At 39.4% G+C, this 13,427-nt stretch overlaps 1 protein-coding gene across 1 annotated transcript; it reads right to left on the reverse strand.

Moving 5' to 3' along the window:
* Positions 1-10,116: 10,116 nt before the first annotated feature.
* CHRM2 (cholinergic receptor muscarinic 2) lies at positions 10,117-12,068 on the reverse strand. The gene is given in 2 exon segments (XM_008697380.1): positions 10,117-11,030; positions 11,032-12,068. Coding segments are annotated over 2 exon segments (1,383 nt in total). The 3' UTR covers positions 10,117-10,684.
* Positions 12,069-13,427: the final 1,359 nt, after the last annotated feature.

Here is a 13,427-nt window from a genome sequence, read left to right on the forward strand (position 1 = left end):
TTATAGCAATACTGCATACATGTAAAGAGGGACTATGTATATCTGAAAAAATTAAATGATTTTCTCAAGGTCATATAACTAGTAAGGGGAAAAAATGTTAAATAGAATGTAATTAGGTATCAGGCACTGTCTCAGGTAGACAGATGCAAACATGGTTTTTGTACTTAGTTTACAGTCTACAAACTAAGACAAAAATTTATTCAAATAATCCTACAAGGACAAATAAAATTGCAATTGTGGAAAATGCTATGGGAGCTATCGTGGAAGATTTGATGTAGTCAGACAAGTCAGGGGAGACATTTCTGAAAGTGTCATCTTTGACTTGAGGTTTAAAGGATTATTAGGAGTTAACCAGATAGTGAGGGGTCAGGAGAACTTTCCGGGCTAAGTTGTGCTAAGGTCTTTAGGCAGGAGAGGGCATGCCGGGGGCTAGTGTGGCTTGTGGCAATGAGGCAAGAGCAATGAAATCACCTGGGGAGTGTGCAGGAAGGTGAGGATGGAGAGGCGGAGGGACTCAATCCATGAAGGGCTTGCAAGTCAGATATAGGTATGTGGACATGGCCAAAAGAACTCACTAACAGGTTTTAAGCAGGAGAGTGATGTGTTCTGATTTGTCTACTGAAAATCTCACTGTGGCTGCAGGTGCGAGACGGATGGCATGGGAGCTGAATGGATGTGGTATCAATTAGGCTGCTGCTTTCATTATGTAGTGGTGCTAGTGGAAATGGGAGAAGCTGATGGGTAGACTAGACACATTTCATACTTAGGAAATAAAATTGGGAGGACTTGCATGTGATCGTGGTGAGTCGAGGATGATGGTATGGTGTCCATTTTGTGCACATAGTAGATGATGGGCTAAGAGAGAGCAGAATGGGGCCAGTTTTGTTGGTGAAATCATGAATGTGAGCTTGGATGTGGTAAGTTCCAGGTACATTTGACGCATCAGAAGGGGTTCTGAGGTAGATAGACAGCAGTGTAGTTGTTGGAAAAGACTGGGACGGAGAGGATATTAACGTCTTGTCACATTTAAGACGATAATAAAAGCTGAAGTTATGGATGGGATTGTGTCAGGAGAGAATAAAGAGATGGGAGAGAGCTGAGTATGGAACCTAGAGGGACTGCTCATGGCATAAAGCAAAGTGTTTATGACCATTGTGGGTGCTACTGAGAATTCATGCTTTTAGATGGGAGGTGTGAATAGGTGGCACATAACATTGCATCGACGCTGAGAATCAAATAATCTAAGTTTACCAGAAGCTTGAGTGTGAAAATATCTGAAGGAAATCCTTTCCTCTGGCTGAGGTCAGCACTACCTCAGGGCAAGGACAGTAATTTCTCAGTCCATTCACCATGGTACTTCTTGGACCATGTAGTTTGAGGACATTTGGCATGAGTTTGTGTGGGTTTTGACTTGCTTCCCTTTGTTTGGAAGGAGGAAAGGGATTCCAGAGCAGTGTCTCCAAGTTAATTATTTGGGGAAATCATACACAAAAAGGAAAGCTTCCCTATACACCTAGCCCACTATACACCTAGCCCACTGACTATTTCTAGAAACCTGAGCAAATCTGGAATCTCGCTTTCCAATACATTAGATATTTGAGAAATGGAAAGCAGAGGATAGAAAGAGAGCTCTGGAGCACTTTTCATCCGATAAAGTGACAGTTTGCAAGGGTAGAGCCAGAGCTCACAAAAATTAGTACTTTCTCAAAAGAGCACTTTGTCCCCGTTGGTATTCTTTCTTCGAGAGTACCCAGGAGTACTTAGAGTCTGACTTCCAAAATGCTCACAGATATGTTCTAAACATGATGAATTATTGAAAAAAAATTATTGTTGGATTTTCTGACTGGTATAATGCTTTATTTAGGAAGACAGCTTGGCCAGAACGCATCCCAGGACGTGGTGTGTCATTGTTAGCATCTTCCAGCTATGTCCTCTGTGTGAATCAGGAAGCTGGAATGTTTTTGCACACATGCATCGTCAACACTTAAGACAACACTCCTTTGGTATGTTGAGTATTTTCCACTGGCACACACCTCATTCCTTGCATTTGTGAATCGCTTTCCATTAAATTCCTACTACCGTCTCTTTAAACATGTTCTTTTCTTTTATAAACAGAATGTGTAAGACTTGTATAAAAATGTAATTTATAGCAATACTCTATATATCATTAATACAATTTAAATCAGATTATCGTTAAAGAGCCTATCAAGTTCACATGCATTTAAGTAACTGTCTTTTAATGGAAGATTTTAAAAAGACTAGGACTCTACACCATTCTGTATTTCTAATGAATGTTGTATTTTTTACTCTTCAATAAAAAGTAAAGCAGTGGAAACGAGGAGGATACCAGGTTCCTTTGTCATGACAGGTTTTTAGGAGTCGTTACAGCTAATATAACCTTATCATCCTAATTTTTCAGTGACATAAAATATTTCACCTGTACGTGGCCAAGGAATCTGTTAAAGGGTCTGTAACAGTGGCTTCCTAGGAGATGTGGGTACCCTGAGCATTAGCTTTAGCTCCCTTTTCCATCATGTCTAAAACTTCCAATTATTTTATTCTTCCTCAATGCTCAAAATTGTGACACTGTGGTTTCTCATGCATGGCACGTTCAACGAGGACTTAGTAGGCTTGAACTGCTTGGTTTAGGTCCAATACTTAATCATGACAAGTTCCCAGCTGATGATTGTGCCACTCGTGTCCCCACAGAGCCTGGTTTCAAACCGCAGGTAGATATGTCCTGAGCTCTTCTCAGGGTGACCGAGGGTCAACGTCCACCATGCTGTGAATGGTGCTGGAAAGGCCCTCGAGAAAACAGAGGAAATTGATGCCATGGTGTTTGGAAAGAATTACATTTGAAAGGCATCATGTACATAGATTTTTTTTTCATTTAAAGTCGTATTTTTGCCCTTTGTCCAGATTTTTGCTATATTGTTTTGTTTCGATATTTAAAACACGTGTCATTGTAAGCAGCTGTATTTTTTTTTAAAATGTGTTTTGCTTTCTGGAGTAGCAATGTCAACTGTGACAAAAATTAAAAACAACCTCTAGGGAAACAGCAATTTTTGGGTTGATACTCAGAACATTTATAAAAATTACTTTTAAAACAACACTAGTAAAGACCTTAGCAAAAATACTAAAAGGAGATGAAGGAAATGTGTATACAAAAAATATGGAAAGAACTTGGAAAAAAGAAAAGAAGTTCTATTAAATATTTACTGTTATTTCTTTGAGAGACCTTGGGGGTAAGTTTTTTTCCTCACTGGGACGTCATATTTGCATTGCTCCTGTTTAATTCTTAATTTTATCCTATGGTTATCTTTTCTGCTTAAATACGAAGTTATTCAGATTATTATTTCTAAGCTACCCAATTGGGTTGAGAAAAAAATAACAGTTTTATTCAGCCATTTAATATGTGGCCTTTAAATGATCTCTTGTACTTCTTCATAAATAAACAGAGTGGGGGAGGATCCCAAGAGAAGCAAACATAATCTGATTGGTAATCTTACTTTTTCTGCAAGATGAGACTTGCATTCCTGGTTTCTTGTTTGTTTTTCAGGATAGCAGACATTTGGACTGTTCGATCATCTGTTGCATATTCACAGTAAATATCACTCGTGTTTTTGCACCATCCACAGGTATAAAGAGCTATAAACCTAAAAAGAATGTCTGAGAATGATTTTGGAAGAAATGTGCTGAGAAATCATTACTTTTTTCTTGCACGCAGTTCTCTATATAGTCTGGTTGATATCGAAAGCATCGTATTGTATAGCTGTTTAGTGTTTGGGGGTAACCATCATGAAGTATGTATCTGTAGATATGTCTCCCGGGTGTTCTGATAGATTTCAGGTGTGTTTTCTCACCATGACGTCATGTAATTGCTTTCTTCACAGAGATGGTCTTCAGATGACTGGGATGTGTTCGTGGCAGACACAAAGCTAAAATGTATTGATCCTAATAGCTTTAAGAACCTTCTGCTATTTACTGATCACAGTACAGAACTTTTTCTTCAGTACCACTTGGCTGACCTGAGTTCCAACGATTTCTCTAGCAGAGTTCCAAGTGCTTCTGAAGGTAGTGGAAAGGTTATGCCTCTGGGCACTGTCAAGATATGTAAGGTGAAACTTGTGGTTGTATGCATGTGTGTGGTTTGTGTGAATTTCACGTGTGTGTATGTGAGTGTGGGTATGTGTTTTATGTGCCTGAGTGTGTGTGTTAAGAAGAGGCTGAAGAATTCCTTCTAGAATGCAGGTTTTTTTTTTAACGTAACATTACTTCTAAACAAAATAATGGAATGATTAATTTTGAATACTCATAGGAGAATGCGTTTGCATATATAGCCTGTGCAAAAATGTATGATGTAGGAGACAATATAAAATGTATTTTTAATGTATCTTTTATTGGAGATATCACAGAATTCAAGCTTCTGCTGTATGTGTCTTCAAACTTTGATATGCTAATGGTTCTTCAAGTAAACTTATCAATATGTTTATTTTTAGTTTCTGGTGTTGAGATCACGGCCCTAAAAGTCTCCTAAGAGACAGAAAATATAAAGAGCCTATTTGTAAGTAAGCAATAAACTTTGTCTAAGAAAAAAGTTGCTCTCCTGTGGATAGTGCTCTAAATGTCAAGTTTTCACTGTCTGTAACAGATGTCTTGCTAATTATCATAATGCTTTGGTGAAATTTTTCATTAGACTATAAAAGGCAGTCATTCTCAAAGTGTGGTTCACATCAGGATCGCCTGGAGTACTTGTTTAAATTCTCAGACCTCATTTCAGACCTACTGATGGGGCCCAGCAATCTGCAGGTGATTCCATATCAGGCTGAAGACTGAGAACAACTGGCCCGGGGCATAATGTAATATGGCCCTGGCAAAGATACTCACACTGTCACAAACGTAGGCACTTGCTCTGTATACAATGGCAGTAAGGACAGTAGGACTTAAAATGCCAAGAAAATTACTTTAAGGTAGGGTGAATCATAAGGTTCATATTTTTGTACAACTAGTTCAACTGTTATCCAGATTTGACCTGGCCGCCTCGGCAATCCATTGTAATTCTTCCTGGACACAGACAGCATAATTTATTCACCAACTCCATCCATCCCTTATCTTATAATAATGACTTCAATCAAAAAAGATACTCATTCTAAAAAATCCATCAATAAAATCTCTGCAAATATGCACATTTCCAGTAAAGGTATAGTTTAAGGATGAGGATGAACTGCCAGGTAAATGGTGCGAATTCAGAAGATGGATGCCTTTTTTTTTGTCCCTGTGATTTCCCAAGGCTCACTGTGCGTGTGTTTAGGAAGCCAGAGAACAGATTTTATAGACTGCCACTTATTTAATAAATTTCTATATTCCACAACTTACCACATTGTTTCTTCAATTTTTGATTGAAAAAGACTGATACGTGGTATAACGTGGAAAATTCTTCCTTTATGATGGCAAGATGTTTTTCCTGTCTCGGTATTTACAACCACCTAGTCAGGAATAACGTTGGACAATTCATTGATAGAGTATTCAGTCAACTTCTAAAAAATGAAATGAGAACATTTCACTGGACCAATAAGAAACTAATGAGAATTGATAGAAAACTCAATTTTTTTCTTTCATTTGTTTTTCTAGCAAATTTTCTTCTGTTTTCTAGCAGTTTCTTCTTATCTGGTTCAGATAAGAGACAACAATGCACAAGGTGGACGGTGACACAACAGGCAAAATTTAGGAAGGGGACAGACGGCAAAGCATGTTATAAAATTTGCATAGAGAACTAGAATTCACTGAAAATCATCTCCCCCACTGCCTACCTTGGTAACTAAAGACTAATAGGGATCTTGCAGATGTTCAGTGTTTCTGCTTTTTTATTAAAATGCAAGTGTCTCTTGGGATGGCATGCCCCATATCAACTAAAATCGTAACAGTATTTGTTACATAGGAACTCATGCTAATGAGCCAAAGAAAATGTTCTGGGGAATGTGGGTAGCTGAGTGGGCAACAAGGAGAGGAAGAGAAGTACTATGGAGAAAATGTAGGGCTATGGAGAAAGTGCTGTGGAGAAACTGTAGAAACAAACCACCTATTTCACCATTTCTTGGAGAAACCCGTAATATACTACACTAGAAATTTCTGGCATTTAATGTATAGGATGTTGTATTGGACTCAAACTGAAAAGAATGGTTTATAAAATATGGTGCTTGTATGTTTCTTTTTCTTCTTTCTCTTTCTCTCTTTCTTTTTTTTACCTTGCTTCACAGAATGAAAAACATTCTGAAGGTCATCCTTTCCTCCTTGTCTGATTATTTTTTATTTGACAAAAATCAGTTAATTTGGAGGAGAGCAAAGCTGTATGTCAATGAATTGGTTGCAATCTCATCAGGCAATCAGACGTGAGATCAACACAGCTGTTGGAACAGTAACAGCCAGAAAGATTCTAGTCACAGGCCAGTCAGGAGCACAGGAGCAAAGAGCATTCTTGTCACATGGGATGACACCAGCAAAGATTTATTAATATATTCCTCCAAGAGATATTTAAAATCAGTGCCATGCTTTCAAAGATTATAAAACAGCTTAATAGTAATATGGGTAGGATTTTGGCTGTTCTTAAACCTCTTCCTTCAAAAGCAAGTACTACTTCAAAAAAAATTGGGCATATAAAATCTAGTCTTGTTACTCTCTCTAGCAACATATACCATTTGCATATTAAGATTTTGTGTATAATATATTTATTTGCATACAGAAATATGTATTTCTATGATACAGTTCATTACTTTATTTATAGAATATGTATATTAAGCATACAGCATATTCCAGAAAGATACATTAAATATGCACACAGTTCATGCTGCAGCGTGCACCCTTTTAAAAGAAGCATATTTAAAAGGCATGGTATTGTATGTACATGCTGAAAATACACTGTGCACAATTCATCCAGCTTTGGGTGCTTCCCTAATCTATTTGCAACACCAGTGCTGTGGTTGTTGAAAGGGGTATCATCAAACTGGGGAAAGGCAGCTACCAGTGAACTAAGTAGGAGAAAATAAAAGTAAATTGCATTTCTAAGTATATGTTGCCATCATTTTGAATTTCCGTCTTCCCCAATGTCAGATCTCCAGGATCAAAAAAGCAGCAAATGGATAAGGAGCAGAAGTATGTGGGATCTCCAGCTTCCACATTCAAATGGGAAAGCTTATCCCATGTGACTTATTATATTGGTGACTTTGTCCTAACACTTGGAAGCTGATACTAAATTAATGTGAACTGGTAAAAGGGGAATCATTTTTTTTTTTTAAAGAAATGAACTGGCTTTTTGACATTCTTAATCTCCTCTTCTTCTAAGACCACTCTGGAATATTTACATTATTGCTATGAGGAGAGAAGAAATTCTTGACAGATATTCACCTTTCCAGTGAAAATAAAGGAGGTGAGTCATATTGTTTCTGAAAGAGTCTCTCAATGTTTTTGAAAGGAAAAGTGGCAGCTCTAATAGAAACTGACCACATCAACTGCAATCATTTCAATGGCCAATTACCAGCAACCTCAATTGACTAGACTCTGTAGCAATCATAATGGGACATGAAGATGTCGGAGACAATGTGCTATGTGCATGGTCTGGTAATTCTGGATATGTCGATGTCCCCTGTGTTCCCGATCTGTGAATTACAAATACACCAGACTCATGGATGACAGTGTGTCTGATACACAATTGGTGAGCATTAACTTTTTGAAACAGGTGAGCAATTTGCATTGATATTCTAATAGTGATACAAGATTATGTTCCCATGTATACAAAGCAAGCTCCAGAATTCCTTAAAATAGACCAGGGTTTCTCGATTTTGGCACCATCGACACTTTGAGCCAAGTAATTCTTAGTTGTGTGCATGTGAGGGGGAGGCTATCCTGTGCATGTAAGCTGTATAGCAGCCTCCCCGGCCTCTATCTACCAGATGCCAGTAGCTCTCCCCCAAGTTGTGAACACCAAAAATGTCTCCACACATTGTTAAATGTCCCTGGGGGAGCAAAATCATTCCTGTATGAGAGCCACTGAAGTAGACAAATCCAGCAACAGTTCACGCAAGCCTTTGCATAAATCTCTGTGTCTTTCTAATCATCTACCGTGTTCAGTATTCTTCCCATTTCTCTGGTTCCAGTTGACAAAGCTTCCATGATGTGTTGCTCTGTAGTCACGTCCTTGCTGTAATGCGTGATTGTTTCTCTTTCAACAAGGTTGTGGTGGCTGTGGCGAAGACCAAGAACAGGAGGAAGGAAGGCAGGGAGGATGTAATGGCAAGGAAAAGCAAGAGGCAGTTTGATTCACTGTGAGTTGAATTGTTAGAGTGGACCAGAAAAGACTCAAATCCAGACTCCTGAATCCTTGAGTCCAAAGAGTTCATCCCAACTAAAGCTGAATCTACATCGTAAGAGTACAACAAGCTAGTAAGTGAAATATTCAGCCAGTCAGTTGATTCATTTACAACAAACCAAAGAGCCCATTGGCTTAATGTCCCTTCCATTCAACTGATTCAGTGATTTGAAGAAATAAAATAAAAATAAATGCCAATTTAAAATTGTAAACATTTACAATAACCGTAGAGTAAAGGAATCTGTATGAACTGATCCTGTATGTTTACACCTAGAAGATTTGTGGGGGAATGATTAAAGCTTTTCAAACAGGAAGTTATTTTTATAAAGGCTAAGTTACATACAACTATTGTTGGCAATTTGCTTCTTACTGTTCTTTTTTGTTGTTGTTTATCTTGTGCTTTTTTTTTTAACTCTCAAAACTGCTGAGATGACATCGATGAGGCAAGCCACAGAAAACAACTCTAAAGTGCTAAGGTTTAATACTGAAAAATTAATCATGCTACTCACATTGATATTACTGGTCAAGATATCATAAGGCCCATAAATCTAAAATGCAAAATAGGAAATTTGGGGTGGGTTTTATAAGTTTGATTTCTACTTATCGGGCCATCTTTAGAAAATCTGATTTTTAAGACTACAGCACATACAGTAAGAAAAAAAGTTGAGGGATAAAAATAGCTAAATGTGAATCAGTACAATCATATACTAGGGGTACCGAATAAAAATTCTCTACATGGACAAGATTCTATAGAAAGCCACTGTTTGGGTAATAGTTTCTGATCTGACTTTTGATGGTCTAGAAATAAAGAGATAATGAGAAGTGACACAGGCACAGCTACCTACACTTTTTTTCAGATTTTGCTGATCTCACTTGGCCTCCATTAGTTATCCATCACATAGGTGCCACAAAGATGACTATACTTCTACGGACAGAATTTTGAAGTTAAGAAATTTTAGAGAGAATTGACAGTTTGAGGAAAATGGAACAGGTGGTTTCAGGAAATGTTTTTTAACGACTTCTTCCTTCTCCAGTGGGACATAGGGCGGCTACGAACAACCTCACTGGACGATGAATTGAGTATCATTCATTAGCAGGCATTGAAGAGAAGGTCTTATTCTTGGGACTGACCCAGAGGTCACGGGTGCCATGAGAGTACGTTAATCCTACTGAGGATTCCAAATGAGTAAAGCAGCTTCGTCCTGCTGACAAAGGCCAGAAGGTCATGTTTTTCAAGTCAGCATTTCATACACGGGTCAGGCAAATTCCGGTTAAAACAGAATGCCCTCTCTGCCTTCCATTTGCCTTTCGCAAAATACATCTGGCCTCAGTAAACTTTCTCCAACTAAAAATGACTACTATTTAATTTGACAAAACCTCAGTTTAAAAAATGACTTTGGTTTCTCAAGCATGTTTAGGTTTTAGGTAGGCTATTGCATTCACATAAGAAGCTCGTGTGGGAGAAAACCAGGTTGGTGAAAACATTTCACCCGAAGGATCCTAAGCCAACTGAATGTTTATAGGCTTTTATACCCCAAAGAATGCAAACGACACAGTGGGCAGGAGTGAAAGGCCCATCTTCATGGCTGTGTTTGGTTGTAGTTAGTGGAAGTCCTGCAGATTTTTGCCCTTATACAATGTAGAACAAGGAAGTACGAAAGCCAATGGTATAATGAGAAAAATAATGATATGATCTAGTTAGGGTTTTTGTTTGCTTTCTTTTGATGGTGGGAAGAGGGAAAGGTAAGGGGAAAAGAGCATTTATTATGTTGCAACTCTCCAAATAAAACTGTAACAAAAGAATAATATAGGCTTAACACTCCGGAGACCATTTCTACATCCTGTTTGGACTCTCTTTCTTCACTTCTCCATTGTGTGATGTCTATTTCCTTATGTTTAAGTCTCCATGTGAGCTTGTAACTGTGGCATTTCATCCTTGTATGGACACCCAGGAACAAAAAAAAAAAAAAAAAAAAGGGAAAAAAAGGAGGGAGGTTATTCTTCTTGTGCAGAGATAAAATTGTAGATTCAGAAGCCCTTCTTCAAGAGAGTACAAGAAAGCATAGATTGTCCCTCAAATCCACAATTCCAACATGTCTCTTTCATGGTCTCATTGCTCCTAAACTGACAGGGTTTATAAGGTGCAGGTTTCTCGAACTGGAGCATAGGCACGACAAAAGTGTCACTGTTAGGCTCCTTAATTGCACATTCCGTAATGAGACTATAAAGTGCAATGGCAGAGATTTTTAAAACTGGGAGCTCTTCTATCCCTTTTCTTTTTCCCAAGCTCCCCTGACCACCTTCCTTCTCTACAAAGGTGTTTCACCTTGTAGCGCCTATGTTCTTATAATGACACATGAGAAGATGTTTAAAGGTCTTCTTGAAGGTGGCGTTACAAAGTGCATAGCAGGCGGGGTTGATAGTGCTGTTGATGTAACAGAGCCAATAACCAATCGTCCACACTGTGTTGGGGATGCAGGGCGCACAGAAGGTGTTAATGAGCACCATGACATTGTATGGGGCCCAAGTGATGATGAAAGCCAACAGAATAGCCAAGATCGTCCTGGTCACTTTCTTCTCCCGGGAGGGAGGAGGCTTCTTTTTGGCGGGCTGCTTAGTCATCTTCACAATCTTGCGAGCCACAATGCTCTGCTTTTCATCTCCGTTCGAGCTCCACAGTGGCATTAGTTGGGGTACACGAGTCACCTTTTTGGGTCTTGGTGACGATTTTGATGCACGTTTGCTTCGAGTTCTCATCTTTGGAATGGCCCACGGAAGTGGAAACTGTGTTTTCATCCTGGGTGACTTCATCATCTCTCATGTTAGAGGCGACAGCGCTGACGGAGGTGGAGTCGTTGGAGCTCTCTTTCTCCTCTCCCTGGACACAGTTTTCGGTCACCGCATCTCTGGGGGCCTTGCCATTCTGGATTTTGTTGTGCTGCAGGCCGTCGTCACTGCCAGGCATGTTGTTGTTATCTGGCTTGACTATCCTGCCTTGTACCAGACTGGGAGAAACTGGGTCTTGGTTGGCCACAGGCTCCTTCCTGTCCTTCTTTACCCTGCTCTTGCTGGCTCGGGATATGTGCCAGTACAACACAGTCATGATGACCACAGGCAGGTAGAAGGCTGCGATGGCGGTACCGAAGGTGACGGCAGCGTTGGAGAAAAACTGAATGTAGCATTCCCCGTCCTCCACGGTCCTCACCCCCACGATGAACTGCCAGAAGAGAATGGCCGGGGCCCAGAGGATAAACGAGAGGACCCAGGCAGCTGCAATCATCATACCTGCCATTTTCGTGGTCCGCTTGACTGGGTAGGTGAGCGGTTTGGTGACACAGAAGTACCTGTCAAAGCTGATAATGAGCAGATTCATCACGGACGCATTGCTGACCACGTAGTCCAGGGCTAGCCAAAGGTCACACACCACAGGTCCCAAAGGCCAGTAGCCAATCACAGTGTAGAGGGTGTACAAGTTCATGGAGAAAACACCAATGATGAGGTCAGCACAGGCCAAGCTGAACAAAAAGTAATTGTTGACGGTCTGGAGGTGGCGGTTGACTTTAATGGAGACCATGACCAGAATGTTCCCAATGATGGTCACCAAACTGAGGGATCCAGCCACAAGAACAATAAACACCACTTCAAATGTCTTATAAGGACTGGTCAGAGCCAGGCCATTGTTAGAGGAGTTTGTTGAGTTATTCATTTTGTGTTCGCTAATCAGTAGCCAGTAGCCAAATACACATTTAAACCTGCAGGGAAATAGAATAAAATTAACAAATATAAACACTGGGTTAAAATATATCAGATTTCTTCCTTTTGAACCACAATTTTTTCTCCAAAATCTTCATTCCTTCTGCTCCATGTTTATTGTGCCTATCTGCCTCAATTCCCCACATAAAAGGCAAAGACATTAACTGGAGGATTCAAAAGATCCTTTCAGGCTGGCAACGTATTTGAAGTCTGATAACATTTTGAATGTGTCCATATCTAGATATGAATATCTGTCTATCATTAGTCAATTTAACTAAGTATGTTATTTTTTAAAGTTTTTTAAAGATTTTATTTATTTATTTATTTAGAGCATGAGTGGGGAGAAGGGCAGGGGAAGAGAAGAGAGAGAATCTCAAGCAGACCCCGACTGAGCGCAAAGCCTGATGTGGCGCTCGATCTCATGACCCTGACATCATGACCTGAGTCGAAATCAAGAGTCGGGTGCTTACGTGACTGAGTCACCCAGGCGCCCCTGAGTATACTACTGATGAATTAAAATGAATGAACTAAAATTACCCTTAAGACTTTCCGAAGCATCAAGAGGTTTCTGGTATATACATAAAAATTAATAAGCTGATAGGAAGAAGAAAGCATAAAACTTAAAATATTGAATATGTCACTTTTATAGCCAATAGCACCTATCCACCTGGAAGCTTTAAGCCTTTTTCATAATGATACTGACACTGATACTAACAAAGATAAGATAATAATAATTCGTTAGTCAATACCCTTCCCCCACAGACTATTATTTTTCTCTGATCTCCATTTTACACTTGTAGTTAGCATCACATAGCTAGCATTTCCAATATTCCATGCCCTGCAGAAAAAGTTGTTTATTAAATGCATACTGACAATGATTATGTGAATTCTCTGAACGTTTTATTTTCCAAGTCACTACCAAATTTATTATTCTACTGTTCTTCCTGCCAAATCTTCGGTGCAGTCTGGCTGGGATTTATATTTGTTTGTCAGAAGAAGGAACTGAAGCCCAGAAAGAGTCAGTACTTTATATAAGGTCACATATCGAGTCAATCACAGAGATAAGACTATGAACCAACTTCAGTTTGCTCGAGAATTTACTCATTCACTTTGTCCTCACATACCTACTAAGTGACTTCTCTGTATTAGGCATTTGCTATAGGCTGGATATTCAGTGATGATGAAGACAAGATCCCTGTGTGGGAGATGTATGCGCTCTGGTGGCAGCCATGGGTTGCCGAAGAAGTAGTGAGGAAACCTGAGTGTCCTTTCTGCTGCCAAACACTGCTGAGTTTCAATAAACACATCATTA

This window comes from Ursus maritimus, unplaced genomic scaffold (genome assembly GCF_017311325.1).
Source record: "Ursus maritimus isolate PB19 unplaced genomic scaffold, ASM1731132v1 scaffold_3, whole genome shotgun sequence".
NCBI classification, from domain to species: Eukaryota; Metazoa; Chordata; class Mammalia; order Carnivora; family Ursidae; genus Ursus; species Ursus maritimus.